At 42.3% G+C, this 17,033-nt stretch overlaps 1 protein-coding gene across 2 annotated transcripts in view; it reads right to left on the reverse strand.

The window, feature by feature from the left end:
* Nucleotides 1-17,033, reverse strand: part of PAX3 (paired box 3) — a 74,814-nt gene that overhangs the window by 15,832 nt on the left and 41,949 nt on the right. Inside the window, exon 5 of one of the 2 annotated variants that reach the window (XM_036388362.1) lies at nt 8,846-9,045. In XM_036388362.1, coding sequence (XP_036244255.1) covers nt 8,846-9,045 — 200 coding nt within the window. Of the gene's footprint in view, nt 1-8,845; nt 9,052-17,033 lie in introns of both variants that reach the window. The other variant, XM_036388363.1, reaches the window with a different exon arrangement.

The following is a 17,033-nucleotide window of genomic DNA, read 5'->3' on the forward strand; positions in this document are numbered from 1 at the left end:
TGAGCCACATATAGATGTGTTCGTAGAAGATGGGACTCAGATCTGTAACCCTTGAGCAAGCAGCCCTTGCTGGCTTATGAATCAGGCACCAGAGACTGGGATTCTAAGTGTAACACCATTTATAAACCATGAGTGGCCCTCACACTAGAGGGTAACAACCTTTTGGGCTACACTGTGGGTTTCTCCTCTGCTTGCTATTTCATGACAGGAGTGGTGGGACTCACTGAGCCATCTGGTTTCTGCCATAGGCCATCTGTCACCATGTAGTTTGTTCTGACTTCATCCTCTTTTCAGAATGAGATGCTCAGTTCACACAGCTGCCTCCTCCTTTGGCTATAACATCTACTCCTCAATTATACACACCCACTCCAGTTTAAGATCTAGGACAGAGGGATAGGTGGAGCCTCTGTTCTATGTCACAAATCCCTCTCTTGTTGTTTTGCTGTACATACTGACCCCCCTGTCTCCACATGAACCATTTCTGAAAGCAGCTGGCAGGGACAAGGCACCAGGGTGGAGATGCAAAACCTGCAATGGAGCAGTAGTTGAGGATGGGTCTAGATTCAGCCTGTAGAGCAAGAAAGGGACCTTGCTCTAAAGATCCAAAGAACACTTAGGAAGGATAATGGAGGTCAAAGAGTGACCAGGGAACAGCAAACCCTTGTTGTAATTAGTTGACCCATGTCATTAACTCTGGCTTTTTGCCTTGACACTTTCTCTTCTTCAGGTCAAGAGGGTTATCTCACGATCTCCAAGTGCTTTGGGAACATGAACAGAACTAAGCTACATGGATGAATTTCACTCAGGAAAGTGAGGTAAAAAGATTTTGTTTTCTCTACAGATAAGCATTTGCCTTCAAACTCCAGATATTTGTTAAAATGAGTCAAATGCCAAACTTTAATTCAGTAGTAAGCAATTTACATAAATGACAAGTTTTCTGTTTTTATTTATGGACAGATTTTTGGCTCATTTTGTAGACTCACATTTTTTCCACAACTGCAGCTACGTATTAGACATCTCTGAAAGGAACAGACTCCACGGTATCAAAAAGTCTGCAGCAGCCACACAATGGACATGCTTGCACAGAGCTTTGTTGCCAGCTGGAGCCCCATTATATTGTGTGAGACTCTGCAGGGGTGCAGAAACAAGGCTGTGTACTGCCACCTCAGTCCTGTGCGATTGGGATGCGCCAAATGAGCGCTACTTGATGGGCACTCATGTCACATGGCACTGGCACAGTCCTCTGGCACCAGCCTCTTGCTTTCCCTGGCGGCAGGAGGGCAGATGGCACCTGACTAGCACCAGAGTTAGTCCAAAATTAACTCACCAAAAACCCTTGAACAAGTTCAAAACTTCAGAGGAAACCTTACTGCCACTAATACCACACAAGTTCATCACTACAGAATGGTAGAGGCACATAAGAAAACAAAAATACAAAAGCCACCAGATCAAGAAAAAGTTACTAAAAAATAAATAACTGAAACCCAAATAACTGAAACCTAAGTATTTTATTTACATTTTATGTAATTCTTATTAAAATTAGTCAAATCCTATGCTTTATTCAGAAGCTTGAACAGAATTATGAATGTTGAAGTCAGAACATATTCAGAATATGTTATTTTAACTGAAATTCTTGGGGGTTTTAATCATAATATTTCCCTTAGACTATATTAATCATAATATTTCCCTCAGTCAGTTGCCTTGATCTATTTCAAGAGACCAGAATTTTTTTCATTTCTTAAATCCTCATGTAACATGGAAAATTCATGTACAATACTACCACTAAAGAAATCCTGAAAACTTTGCTAATCTCAAGCCAAAATTTAAAAATAAATTCAGTCACCACAAGCCAGTGTGTCTGCTTAGAAACATATTGTAAAAACCTGGGGGAATATTTTCTTTTGTTTATACATTTCCAATATGATTTAAATGCAATGTCCCCTTATGTGCAACAGATTTCAAATTCCACCAACATGACAAAATCCTCATCTTATGAGTGGCCTTTTCAAATCTAGCAGGTCGCCATAGGATGCTCCTTTCTCCCACAACCTCATTTGAGGGGCACAATCATCACCTGGCTGCAGGGATGCTTCCAGTACAAAGCAGCCCCTGGAAGAGATCCCAAGAGTCATCCTGTGAGAAAGTGCCACCCTGCAGTGGACACAACAGAAATCAAACTCTAAACTATCTAAAAATGGACAGAGGAAACACAACTTGGCTGAGGGATCCAAGCATTCAGAAACTATATCTGCACAGAAGCCAAGTCACACTCACTGGAGTGAGGCTTGGACTCCTCGGTTCCTATGTCACTTTCAAAGGTGGAATGTAAATGATCCAGATGATTTGGAAACAAACTTGAATCCCAATGTCTGGCCAACGTTTATAGCTCAAAAATAGAACTGAACAGGATGAAATACAGAACAAAACGGGGGGAAAGTAGTGCTTTAAGTACTGGAGGCTCCAGTTTTCCAAACACCTGGGACTGGACTGACCAAAAAAGAAATCACTCTGCCACAGAACATAAAAACAGTAATTTGCACCAGTGTAGATGGATAAGGTGAACTAATAGGTTTCTTCCATCTCTATTTCCTGATATTTGGATCCATCCTCTTATTATCATTTTTTCTTAAAGCAGTTTGCAAGTGATCATGCCAATATCTTATTTTGTTGATCTCAACAGGATATTCTTTAGAAGATGCATTTATGCACTTGGGAACACACTAGTGTAATTAGCCTTGACATTTCGACAGTCTGATCATAAACACAGAGTGTTCTATGTGCTTTTAAGGCAAAAAGATCTCTGATTCAAGAGGGAAAAACATTCAAGATGTGAATGTTACAAAAAACCCGTGGATATTTTGTTATACAAAGTCCTGACCATTGCAAGCACGAGTGCCAGAAACACAAAAGTCAAGAGACTGATGTATTGTTAATGGCACTTCTAATTTTAGATGGATTCTAGATGGGGGGAGGGAGGAGTTGATTTGGTTTTTCCTCATGATATTTTTCATGGTAACTGCCTCCCCCACCCTCTTATTCTCCACCTCTCCCTTCCCACAAAATTCACATGTTCAAAACAAAGTCTGACCATCCTGGAAGCCAGAGTCGGCGGATGTTCCACCAGGGAAAGAATGTGGGCTGTGCCAGAAGCAGCAGGGCTGCCTTGGGAAGAGGGGAGGCTCAAGAGGAAACTGCAAACAAAGCTGAGCTCCACCAGCCCAGGCAAAGCTGACTCTGCTACCTTTGAAAAACATGGCAGGGTGACTGCTACAGACACCTTCAGGGTCTGCTCCTGCAGTCCCTACAGATGCCAGACCTCGCTTACTTCAGCAGCCCTTCAAGGGCATGCACAGGAAATAAGTTTCTTATCCTCCCTTTTCTTTGTTTTTGCACTAGGGTGAGTTTCCATCCTGGCTTACCAGGGTATCAATACTATGAGCTGCAGGGAGAGCACTGCCAGGGAGCAGCTATGGAATGAAGAAAGAGTAGAAACAGAATTGCTTTTTAGCACACAGTTGAAAAATCAGCTTGACTGTGACATCTGCACACCCCCAGCCTCGCAGGGATATGGTCCACTGCATACAGATGCACACCATGTTCCCTCACAGCATCCCAAAGCCTGCTGAGAGCAGTCTGCTATGGCCACCAGAAGGAATGTCACAAAGCTGAGGGTTCCCTGCCTGCTGAAGCCTGCTCTTTATGGGCATGGGAAGTGATGCTGTTCAGGATACTACCAGTTATCAGGGTGCTAGAAACCAGAGTTCTTTGTAAACATACAGGAGAGAGGGAGAAGAGAATAAAAGGGAAAAATATACCAAACAAACCCCAAAACAAAACAAAACTGAGAAAACCCCACAAAAAAAAAATCCAAAAACAAAGAAAGTCAAAATGAAACCCAGCACACCACACACAAAATAAAACAAAAAAAAAAAACAACACAGACTAAAAGTCACTAGCCTGTGCCAAAGGGAATAGGGACTTCCAACCACCTCCCAGTGTGATCCAACATACTCCAATCTCTTAGGTTTCTTTGAGAAAACTTTGACTCAGTCCTACAAAAATACTTCTAAAACTCTGCAGCGGAATAGTTCTAAAAATTATTGAGTAATAAGCAAATTGAGCTGTGTATTTATAAGTTAAAGTGACACTAATTAGAGCCCTTAGGCAGCAGGGACCAGAAAGAGACAATCAAAATCACATCCCTCTTTTCCTTTATATTTAAAAATGTCCTCTTGGGCCCACATATGAATGCAGTTGGTTAATTTACCCATAAGAATTTCCCCTTTACAGGGGAAGGGGGACCTGCAATTACAGGGTTATCAGTAGATAATGATACACACAGCATTTTCTTTCTTTAGCCTTTTTATGATGCAAGAGATTCAGTCACAAGAAAAGGCATCAGAAATCCTCCACAAAACCACATCAGGAATAACTAAAGATCTGATGAAAGTGAGTCTTGAGTGTTCTTGAATCCATCCTGCATTCCTTTGCCCCATCTTCCCATAGGACTGGGCAGTTCAGTATATGCTCAAACTATTTCAGAGGTTTGAGCAAACTAAGACTTTTCTTTGGCACAGATTCCCCCTCCCCAGTGATTTCTCAGAGAGTGCTTTTCACTATTTTCTACTGAGAAAATACTACTAAAGCTGAGAAATTGGACTTCAGAGCCTTTAAACTTTACTACTAGCTCAAGAGTCATAACTTCTCTCACCTTTCCCCTTACTCCTCTCCAAACTCTTTCCCTTCCTGCACCACAGTGAAAAAAAGAAAATAATATCCAAGCACAACACTTAAAATACATTTTTTTAATAATTCTTCTTCTAGCTACTCAAGACATCTGAGCTCTTGGGACTTATTTGTTGAGGTTATAATAAAGTTTTTACAATAGCTAACAAGCTGATTACAAGCTTGACATGGGAACATTCAATTCCATGCTAGTAGCCTGGAGAGATGTGCCTAAATTTTCAGACATGCTCTGCTGATAAACAACTTTTTTTTTTTAATGCCTTCAAGCAAATCAGTTTAAAACTGGGATTTGGCTGAGAAGAAACTCTTCAGGGTGGGAAATAGTCATGATTCAGAATTCTTCCTGACTTGCCCTTCTTTTTCACCATTATTCATGGATGAAAAAGAATCCAAACAAATTTTTCCTATTTCATGTTGGAATTAAACAGGGGGTCCGTGTGCCAGCTGCTTCTCACAGCAGGGCCTCCTGCCCCAAGGATCCATACAGCTGGGGCACTCCTTAACATGGTCCAATACACAAGTCTCATGCCCTACATTTCTGGCAATTTGGGATGCCTGCCATCAACACACAGCCCCAAAAGATTTGCCTGCATGGCCAGCCCCTGTTGGCCAAGGCAGGTTCCTGGCCAGCCACAGGACAAACCTGAACCTTATTTAAAAATCTTTTGCCAAAAGATTGACGTCAACACTCCCCACCATCGATCTGAAACAGGCCCAAGCTGCTGCCAAAGCTTGCCCAGTTCGTCTAAAAACAAGTCTGCTGTGGGAATCAAAGGTGGCCAGAAAAGATACTACCCACTTCATTCCTGATGCCATAACTCCACAGCTCAGAAAGACCCTTTGATCAACACTGAAGATAAATTCACTTTTCAAACTTGCCTTCAGATTGTCCGTAAAAACAGGCCACAGACCTTAAGGGCCTGCAATGCAACATAATGATGGTTTTAATGAGGTTTTAAACTGGACAGGTAAAGTACTGCAATTTTGCTCAAAAAATGCAAATCTTTAACTTCACATTCCCAGAGTATCACTTTTTTTAAATTATTTTTAAGGAAAGGTCCTCCTTTGGAACTGTGCTTATCTTTCTGAATTTATCTGATAATCTCACAAGACCAAAGAATTCTCCTCTTCCTTCTGCATCTAATGTGCAGAGAAGGGCAAGTGCCTTTGGAAGAGGCAGCAGAAGAGGTTTTCCTGGCTTATATCACATCTAGGTTCAAACACTGGGGGAAAAAACTCAATGGTCCTTGAGGGGAAAGGTGCTGCAGGAGGAATTGCAGGGAGCATTTTAATTCGTTATTACACCCAGTGTTGAAATATTTGCCATGATTACAGTTACACATCTCGTGACTCTTACAATGTGGAGTTTGTTGGAACACTTCTTTCCCCAAAAGCCTTTCCTGTTCCCATGATTAGGTACACAACATTCACAGTGTAAAGTCTGTTTTCAGTTGCTTGTTGCTCTCAAAAAATTCCCCTTAGGGGCTGACATGTTCTACTCTTGATCCCAGACCAAAGGCAAGTTTTTTCCTCCACCTCCAAGCAACCAGGTTAGAAACATGCATTTGGTTACCCTTCAGCAGTGGGAAAGTGAGGAAAACCACAGTTCAGTGGTGTAAGACTCTTCCTTTCACGAGAGTAATAGACAGCCTCAGGGAACAGAAGGAAAGGGGAAGCACAGGGTGGCAGAGTAGAGAAAACAAAACATGAGATGGAAGTACTACACAGAGGGACTGAGGGAATAGCAAGGTTGATCCAGTTGTTGTCAACTAAATAACTGCCTAGGCAATATAAAACTACTGTACAGAATTGGACCTTACAGCTCCAAAGGAAATAAATAAATAAATTTCTGGGCTTAGTTGGATTCAGGCCGCAAGAGCCAGCTCTTTTAGATAATGCTTTATTGGGAAGCAGTCAAAGAGACCTTTGTGTATATATCCATATAAAATTTGGTATCTCTGATCTCTATCATAATGTTACCAAAAAAGAAGTGTGACTAAGAAAGCCTGAATGCTACTTCAGTATGGCTATCCAGCCCTCTCAGCCTCAAGTCTCTTAGGGTTATTTTCTTTTCACAGGTCGTCTTTTATTTCATGCCCATAATACATGGCTATTTTAAGGGGCTATAGAGAGGTGCTGAATGCTGATAAGGCAAATCCTGTATCCCTTAATCCACTGCTAAATCATTCTGCCAGCCTTCAAGTGTACCAGACAGATGGAGTGCACTAGGAAACTGCCCACAGGCTGGTTACTTCAACCCCAGCTCATCTTTAATCCAGAAAGGTTTTGTTCTGGTATTTTAATCATTGATTGACTGGGAACTCTCTTCCATGCTGGGTTAGGTAAAATATCCATGTCAGAGGTACTGGGGAATTCGTGAGGCTGTAGATCATACGAGTGGTGTGAGACAGGATGCGTCTCGAGGGAACCAAGGAAGCCATGAGGAATGCAAAAAGTCACAGGGTTAAAGCCACATTAAGACAGCTGTTATGTTAATGAGAGTTCTGCTTTTCTTCTAGCTGTGGGTCATTGATTTAGAAAAACATGAACAAGGTCTTTTTCATTTTATCGTATTTTTCCACTGAAGCTAACATAGACCAAAACATCATCTCCAAGATCCCATTCGTCTTGCTAACACCACTTGTGAAGCAAGTTATCTATGTAATGTTTGTGTGCAAATGATTCCTGGGGCTTGATTTGGTCTTACCTGGCCCACGTCTATCTATGGAGCTGTTTTGCAAGCATTTCACTTAGTAAACATCTTAAGAAAAGAGTCATGCACAACTGAGTTTGCCTTCCAGACAAATTCATCCACCCATCTGATTTTCTCCCACAGTCATAATAAACACTTACAAGAAATGTGGCGTGAAGTTTTCTGCAAAAACATTTAGCAGGTAAAAAGTCTGAGCCTTTCAAGACAGACACTCAATAATACAGCCATGCTGCAATAGGTGTGATTGTCTTCAAAAGTCAGAGAGGTGTTTTGTATTGCTTATTTCAGTTTGCAGAGTCTGAATGCCTCAGGGTGAGTTTTAAAGGTCAAACCGTAATAAGAGTTTTACCAAAGAAACCAACTTCACCTGTATCCTTGGTCAGACCACAAGTCACCATTCATTTCTCTTCCTTTGTTAGATCACATGCTTCAACATCTTGCTTGTCACCCAACCACACATTGGCTTGGTAACACTTGCAACTCAGACTGATTTAAAAGGGGCATACTTTTCCCAGCAATTTGTAGATGTCAAGTGGTGAAAGAGCAGCAGAAGATTCTGCCTGCAGTATTAAACTTTTCACAGCATGTGTTTCTTGGATATTAAACAGGAGAAGTCCTAATCAAAACTTGAACTCTGAGGTGCAGTTTATTCCAGGATAATTTGGCAGCTATTTTCCTAGGTTTAGACAGCTAAAAATCCAGGCTCATGCTTTTTAAAAAAATTTAAATCAACTCCATGTTACTGCTCTGGTACATTAGCTTGCTTTAGCAACCCAGATATATATGAGGCTGTGAAGACTTAGAAGTTGAGACCGTATTTTCTTTTGAATTAAACTCAGAGTGGGGATAAAAGAGATATTACAGAACTTATACCAAGTCAACTTCTAACCAAAATCTAACCTAAAAGTGAACAATAGATTCTGCACCAGCCACCTTCCTCACTTGCATGGCTCTGTAGACACATTTTCCTTTAAAAACGTTTTTCTCTCCTTTTTTAATGTCTTGAAGACCCAGACAACAACAGATGAAATCAGTTAGGTAACTATAAACTGGCCCAACAGCTGAGCTGTTGTATGCAGAGTGCTGTCAAGTGCATAAAGCAAACAAGTGGGGATATCAGACTTTCTTCTTCTTTTTCAAAGATTCTGTACTATGTTCATGGTAAGTATGGAACAATTAATGGGAAGACACAAAAGTTTTTTCAAAGCAGTTCTCTTAAACAGTTAAAAAAATGTCCATGTACAGATGTAAAAACTCTACAGCTATAAACAATGTTGTTTCACATTTTCCTTCTACTCCAGAGCAGGATCATGTAGGAATATAAAAGGGCTCACATGCTAACAGAAAAAGAAACTCCTTTCATTAGGCAGCTTGTATTATACATACCTGGACACGAGCCTCTGTGAGCTTGGCTCTTTGTGCAAGTTCTTCCCTGGTGTAAATGTCAGGGTAGTGTGTCCTCTCAAAAGCTCTTTCCAGCTCTTCCAGTTGTTCTGCTGTGAAGGTTGTCCTGCTGCGACGCTGCTTTCTTTTTAAAGGCAAATCTGGTTCAGAATCAATGTCAGAGCCTTCATCAGACTGAGGTGCTGATGCTCAAAAAAGAAACAAAAAAAAGGGCAAAATTAGCTTTAGTTAAGGAGAGAAAGAACAGCAAAATATTGACTCAGTCAATGACATCCTTTCATATGGAGGCTGTCTTGGACCAAATGCCCCTCACAAAGCCTGAGTGAGAACTTGAGAAAAGTCAGCAAGAAACAAACCACATACAGCATGACCATGACCCAGGATGGGGCTATCAATTCTTGCAATCAGCAGTTTCTAGAGAAATCAATACGGAAACTCCTTCTGGACTTCACAGACATGCAGATAGGGAGGTCATAGACAGGGCCAGACAGATCCCAGCAGCCCTACTTATTTCCCCTGGCCATCAAATGAACTCCAGCCACAGCTGAACTCAGAGCTATAACTGTGAAGGCAGCAGAACCTCTTCCAGTACTCAACCACACTCACTCTCTCCAGTAAATGGTAATGAACCAAAAAAGCAGACTTTCAAAGCCAGTCTTCACTTGCACCAGCTGCTGTCCAGGCAACCAGCATTCCTTCTTGCCTGAGTCTTCAGGGGAAACCACCTAAAGAGGGCAGACACTCCCCAGTGATGCTGAAACTGCTTGTTCAATGGAAATACAAGCATTGCTGCTACTACTTCAGCAGTGCCAAAAAAATTATTGATATAGACATTGATTTAATATAATCCTTTTAATGTAATTGATTTGGAAGCAAACTGTTTCTCAAGCTCCAGCTAAAACCCCCACCAGGTTCATTTCTAGCTATCTTACATTTCCAATTTCACTCAAGCTGTTTGAGCTAATAAATACAGCTAATCTGTTTACTTAGAGCATGAGAAACAAAGTGCTTTTTCAGACAATTCAGCTGAAAAGTTTATTAATTTCTACACACCAAAAAAAAAAAAAGAACAATTACTGCTAGACCAGTGGCTCTTTTGTGAAAGGTGTCTTCATTTTCCACACTTCATCAATGTCTTGAGCCCAGCAAACACTGACATAAGGAAAAACTCCTGTGGATCTCAGCATCAATATAAGGAACAAATATCAGCTCCCAGAGTCTCTTATTTGCAGTGAAGGTTTGTCCCAAGACTGGACAAAGAGGTTCTCATTCTTGAGAATATTTTTCTCTAGAACAAAGGAGAATCAGCACAAACATCCTATCCTAAACAGTTCAAGTCCAGTCCTTATTAAACAGGCAATCTGGAGTATCCCAGAATTAATATTATACATTGTCTGAATTAGTGACAAATCCCAAATCTTCTCAGCTAGACACCTGCATTCCTCAGCAACTGCCATGTCACAACCCTGCAGGATGGCTCCACACTGTCATCCAGCAGCAAAAAGAAACATAGGCTATTTTAAATATAGTTCCCCTTTGTCCCTCTGAGATACAAATCAGCCACCTTAAGCAGAACAGCTCTTACTGCCCAGCTGGGCTGGGGGAGAGCACACCAGCCACACCACCAGGGTCACACTGGCTACCACGGCACTCTGCCCTCACCTGGTGGGGTGAGATCTGAAACAGAGCTCAGAAATGTCCCTTTTGGAGACAACTTCTCTGACAAAAGCTGCCTTTAATTGTGTACAATGAGTTAAAAGAAAAGGAAGTTGTCAGGAAGATGTCAGGAGCACTTTCAATGCACTCACAGACTCCACGTGTATGAGTAAAACCTCTTCACACATCTATGTATATGTCTATAAAAAGCCAGCTTAAACTGTGCAATTTAAAGGGGATATTTACTGCTGAATTCCTGAAGCAAACTCCCTCACCAACTGAGGGGGAAGTATCAGGAGACACACCATTATCTTTTTAAAAATGTTTTATAAAGACTTAGCAAAATCTTGACGTGTTTCCCTGTGCTCTCATTCCTTTCTGCAAAAGAATGTAGAACTAAAACCCTGGATTCATTTCATTTTCATTTTATTCATTTTCATTTTATATTTCATTAAGCAGTATATGAAAAGCACAAAGGTAAACCAATAAAAAAATAACTATAGTATCTAAGAGTCCAGAACAACATGTGTAATCAAGGGCAAGAATTTAAAGAGAAAATAGTAAAATTAAAGTAGGGATAAAATGTATATCACATCAAACTACTTCAAAATCTATCTGCTTTCATTGGCATTACTTTTTGCCAGGCCTGGCTGCTATGTGCAGCTTTATTGAAAACATTGGCTTCTTTTGTCTTATTTGCCCTGTAATATGAAAGTCAGGCAAAAGTAATCTCAAAGGATAGCTACACATCTATACTACAAACTGTACCGTTCTTATTTCTTACAAAGTATTCTTAAATATCACTATCATCAAGGAAGCCTTTATTCTTATTTTTTCCTATTAAAATATGATTATGAGACTTTTGTACAGTGAGAAGGGTCAGAGTACTAGCTGAACACAAAAATTGGATACACCTCAGCCTTTAGAAAAGCAATATATATATATAATATATGTCCAATACACACAGCGCATTGCCCTCTCTCTAAGCAGTCTCGCTAACAGTTCTACTGACTCCCATGATATACAAAGATATTATTCAACACTGGCAAAGCTGGTGAGATTTTAGCTGAGTTATTTCTACATCCATCACCTCCACAAACAAAAAACATGCATATCACTAACCTTTACATGTGTCCTACTGATCCTAATTTTCCAATCCCTCAAGTCATAAATAGAAGGAGACTCACTGCCATGGGAGATTGCCTGGCTGGGCCCCTTGGGATCACCAGAGCCCCTCTCACTATACAGCTCAAAATTGGAGAGACAGCCAACAGCACTACCAGTTGCTGAGTCACAAAGAGTAATTAAAAAAGGAATTACAGAATTAAAGAGAAATTATTTGTCCCTTAACTGCTCATGACCTATCTGGTGGCCTAAGGAAATGCTGCATGCTGATTATCACCACAAATGCACAACCCCACTGCCCAATGTCACAGGCATTTGGTCACCTGGAGTTCTGCAACCATCCCTTTTCCAAACACTGTAAATAGACACATGGGGCAAAAACCCAACAACAAAATGACACACAAGGGGTCATTCTGTGGGCTGTTCTTCCTCCCAGCAAGACATTTCATTTGAATAATTAAATAACAATAACATGACAACCATTTAAAGCCCATGCATTAGGGCTGCAACAGAGTGCACCTGACAGAGGCAGGCAGAGGGGTTATCATGGAGAGGTTATCATCCTGTGACCCGGGGAAGCAGAACCTCTCTCACAGCTCTTCACACCCTGTAACATTTTTAATAACACATTACACAGTCTCTTCCTCCTAGTGTAACAGCCAGAATGAATTATGTCTAGCCAGGGATCTCATGAAATAAGGCAAATGAAAAAAAAATTAAAAATAGCAAAGGCCAGGGAAGGGTTTGGTAGCAGTTTATTAGCTAGCTACCCTCCACACATCCATCTTCTCAGTTCTTTATTTAAGCAAGATTAATTTCAGAGTCTCCCCCTTGTGCCAGCTGCAGCTCTGGAGCTCCCTGGGATGTTCTCTCTGCCAGCCCTGGGGCTCCCTGGGGTGTTCATTCTGCCAGCCCTGGGGCTCCCTGGGGTTGTTCTCTCTGCCACCCTGGGGCTCACTGGGGTGCTGTCCCTGCCAGCCCTGGGGCTCACTGGGGTGCTGTCTCTCTGCCAGCCCTGGGGCTCCCTGGGGTTGTTCTCTCTGCCACCCTGGGGCTCCCTGGGGTTGTTCTCTCTGCCACCCTGGGGCTCCCTGGGGTGCTGTCTCTGCCAGCCCTGGGGCTCACTGGGGGTGCTGTCTCTCTGCCAGCCCTGGGGCTCACTGGGGTGCTGTCTCTCTGCCAGCCCTGGGGCTCACCATGGCAGCGGTGGCTGCCGGCGCCCGTCTGATCCCCGCAGCCATCCTGGCCGAGGCGAGGCGAGTGACCTCCTCATGTTTGCTCGGGTGCAGGCAAGGGGAGTGCAACGGGGCCGCCACCCCCACACAAACCCACAGCAAATGACAAATGACACTTTCTCTTTGTGATCTTTGGGATTTTTGTTGACTTATTTGGAGGCTTTTGTTGGGTCCTAAGAAATGGCCTGTGGCTGAGGCCTATTGGGCCGATTTCCACGCTCCATCTGTGGTATCCATCAGCGGGGCCTTTGCCCGCATTCAGGGCTCTGACACCTGCCTGGCAGGATGCGGGAGGCACAAAGGCGGCTGCCGCGGAGGCGGGGGCGCTGGGCCGGGGGGCTGGGGAGGGCAGCCGGGTGAAGGGGATGCACAGCAGGGGTTAATCCAGCTCCCCCTCCCCAAACCTCCGCACCTGGAGGCGTCCCTCCAACCCTGCCTCCTCCAGCAGAGGTGAGGGGCTCAAACAGCCCTCCTCACACTGAGGGGGAATTAAGGAGGAAAGGGAGGGAGAGCAGCAGAACTGCCCCAGGATGGGGGTGTCACAGGCACCCGAGGAGCTCCCCAAACACACCTCTGGTGCTGGCTCCCCACCATGGAGCAGTAAGGCATTCCTGCCTGCATCCTTGTTTGTGTTGGGGTAGGCTTTCAGCAGCTGGCTTTTAACAGTCAACAAGATAGAAACACACCAAGCATCCTTTTCTTCCCCAAAATAAAGTCCACAGAAAGATAAAACAGCATCCTTATCCCTCTCTCTCCTTCCCTCTCAGCAGTCCTGTTTAGGGGCAGGCTCTTATACCCATACAAAATATAATGAAGACTCTAGAGCACCTCTCCCTCCCAGCACATCAGCCCTTCGTTTTTCTGTGTTTGCCTGGGGAAACATGACGCCAGGCTCCCCCCTCTCCTCCTCCTCCTCCCAAAACCTCACTGTCACAGCAAGGAGCCATTAAAAAGAAAATACACCCTGCCAGGTCTGTGCTAATCAAACCAGGACAAATAAACTCTGACACTCAACAACTCCCCGAGTGCCTGCAGCCCAGGGAGGAGACTACAGATTAGTTATGAATATGGCAGGCAGCAGGGGACGAGCTCAGGGGTCCCGAGTCACCCCACAGCCACCTGTGAGCTCTTTAGACACAACTGAAGCTGTGTTTATCTAAGATAAAGCATGCTTCAAGGAACAGGAGAGCACCCCTAAAGTTGAGGTTCTCCCCCCAAAGCACTTTTGGGCAAGGTTACTGATACTCAGAGCTGCAATTTTACCCAATTCAACGTTTATTTTCTGTGCTTCAACATCCATGAGGTAAGAGGACAGAAGGGAGATTTGGACACCCTAAGTTTCACCCTATTAAGTCACAGCCCAAAACTTGTTATCAACTGGACTCCTTTTCTTTGAAAGGAAAAATGAAATCAGATTTCAAGAAACAAAGAATGAAATAAGAAGCCACAAAAGATTTCTCAGATGGGTTTATGATAAAACATGCTAATGCTGCTACATGCTTCTTTTTTCCTATTAAAAGTGAAAATTTAGGAATCAGCAAATATATAAAGAAATTCTCAGCCTTGCTAGAAAGTAGCAGAGTACCTAATACAATACCCACAAGTAGTAGAATTGCTTTTAACCAGTTCTACTGGCATTTTGACTATGATATATCAAAGAAGGAGAAATGAAACCAAAAAGAAAGCCTCTGTTCTAGACAGGAATATCACTCATCTAACAGGGATTAAGTCACACTTCAATTACTCCTTTGAAAACCGCTGCTATTTGTAAAGGGCATACTTACAAAAAAAATTGTAAATGACTTTAACTCCACAGGCACTTTAAAAAAAGTCTGCAGTGAGAGAATGAGAGAAATGTTGAGAAAATATGTTGCTACTAAAGTAAACTCGTTAATAAGAGCAATTAATCCGTTGCTGGAATTGGAAAAGATCAAGCCCATATCCTGTGAGCTCTAAGCTGAAAAGTCAGCACAGAAAGGAAACAACCACCACAGCAGTGATAAAAGTGATCTTCTCGAGAAAAATTGATGGTATTTTTATTTTGTTTGGGCTGATTCACATAGAGAAATGTGCTTTGTACGGCAAAGTGAAAAGGAAAACAGTAGCTGCAGTAAAAGGAAAAGGCCAACAGTGACTTTTATTTACAATTACCAAGAGACAGGCTATTATTGACCATATGTGCCACAATCGCCCTCCTTATCATGGGTTGGCCATCATGTCCACTGGGAGCTGTTAATGAACTGGGTAATTGAGCTGCTGACATGTGTTACCAAAACAAAACAATAGGAAGAAGAGACAAATGAACATTTTATTTGCCAATCAGAGTAGGTTCCGCTTTTCAGAGAACTGTGCCTAAGTAAGTGGCTGAATACATAAAACAGTGCATTGAAGGCAAGCAGATGCATGCACAATAATGGTTAACTGACAGCCTATGGCCCATCTGTGCTTAACATTTTGTTAAAGAAATTACTTGACTTGCTAAAGAGACAAATCATACAGCTGCCCCAAGTGCTGCATTATAAGAGATAAATCATTAGCTAAACTGTTTCATGCTTAAAATGACAATGCATATTAACAGTTATGCAGGGACATTTTGTCAGCACAGCTTGATGCAGTTATAAGTGACAAAAAATGTGACAGCTCATAGCTATTCAATGATTTCAACTTAGAAGAGAATGACAACACTGTGAAAACAATTTCACCGCATAAACAATAGACAATTCACAGGCTCTTCTTTTTTAAAAATATATTAAATTTTTTTTGCAATGATGAAATAATATGGAAAAGAAAAAAAAATGCACAGCGTCTAACTGTTCTGCACCATTAATCTGCTAGCATGTACTTCATTCAAAATCACAGAGCATCAAAAAGGAACACATTCCATTTTAAATATCAAAGACTGCATCGCCAGCACTAAGAATAAATGGCTAATTCTCAACTGTGCATGAAAGGATAAAGAATTTCTAGAGTGAAAGGAAGGGAAAAGGAAACTGCAAATACAACTACAAAAATCTCTTCTTATTCCCCCACCTCCTTTGCCAAAAAGAGATTTGCTTTGTTGATACAAGTAACGCTAAAGTACTTACCAGCTTTGCATGTGGGTCTGATCCCAACTTTCACTGCTGTAAATTTACACTGGGGGATTACTATTATTATTACTATTATTGTCATTATTATAATTATTCTTATCATCATTATTTACATTATTATTATTAATTCTTATTACTTACATTGAAAACTAAATATAAAGGAACTGCAGTTAGCACTTAGATCCTGGGTCCAGGGACTACACACACACGTATTTAAAAAAAAAAAAAAGTCAAATAAATAAAGTGATTTGGTAAAAGCCATGTAGCCTGTGGGAGGTTTCCCTGTGGTTTCAGAAGTTGGTATTTATGTAAGGGTTAGCTCGGGTTTAATGACTAAATAAAATTTAAGTTGCTACAGTTTTCCCCACAAAGCCAAGACTTCCTCGCTGACTGCGCGGAGTTTCCATTCACTAGCCTCAAAAGGCTGCTCTGCTGTTTCTAGTGGTACACGAGCAAAGCCGGATCCGGGCAAGCTTCGCCCCTTGCAGTCTGTGTGTCCCAGCTTTGCCGGCGGACCCGGGCAGAGCGCAGCGAGCGGGAGCCGGCGCTGCCGTGACCGGGCGCGCTCCGAGCGCACCCCGGACCGCGCCCGGCCCGGCCGCGCCGAGCGGCTCCGCGATAGCGGCGAGACCAGGCAAAAGCGCCGCTCGTTGCTTCTCTCCGGGAGCTCACGAGTGCCCACGTCTGGGGGCTTTTCCAGCCCCTTCCCACAGGGAGCACCCCTGGTAACGCTGAGAACTGTATTTAAGTGTTGCGGCATGTTGTCTGTTCACTTACGAATACTAACTAGGACATTTCAAGGAAAAACTTCCAGAGGATTAAAGAATTTTGCCTCCAAAATTAAAAAAAAATAAATAAGGAAACCAAATAACCTCATTTGGATTTGTGTTTCTCCCAAGAAACTTTAAGAATTTTAGGTGACATTTTAAAACAAGACAGGGAGACTTAGGAGGAAAGTGAGATCTCTCTTGCAGAAATCCCAGAACACATTAAGAAAGGATTGGTGTCATGTCTTCAAGCCAGTATCAGCTGATGGAAGAGCTAATTGATAAGCAATTAAGACCG

This window comes from Molothrus ater, chromosome 10, assembly GCF_012460135.2.
Source record: "Molothrus ater isolate BHLD 08-10-18 breed brown headed cowbird chromosome 10, BPBGC_Mater_1.1, whole genome shotgun sequence".
NCBI lineage: Eukaryota > Metazoa > Chordata > Aves > Passeriformes > Icteridae > Molothrus > Molothrus ater.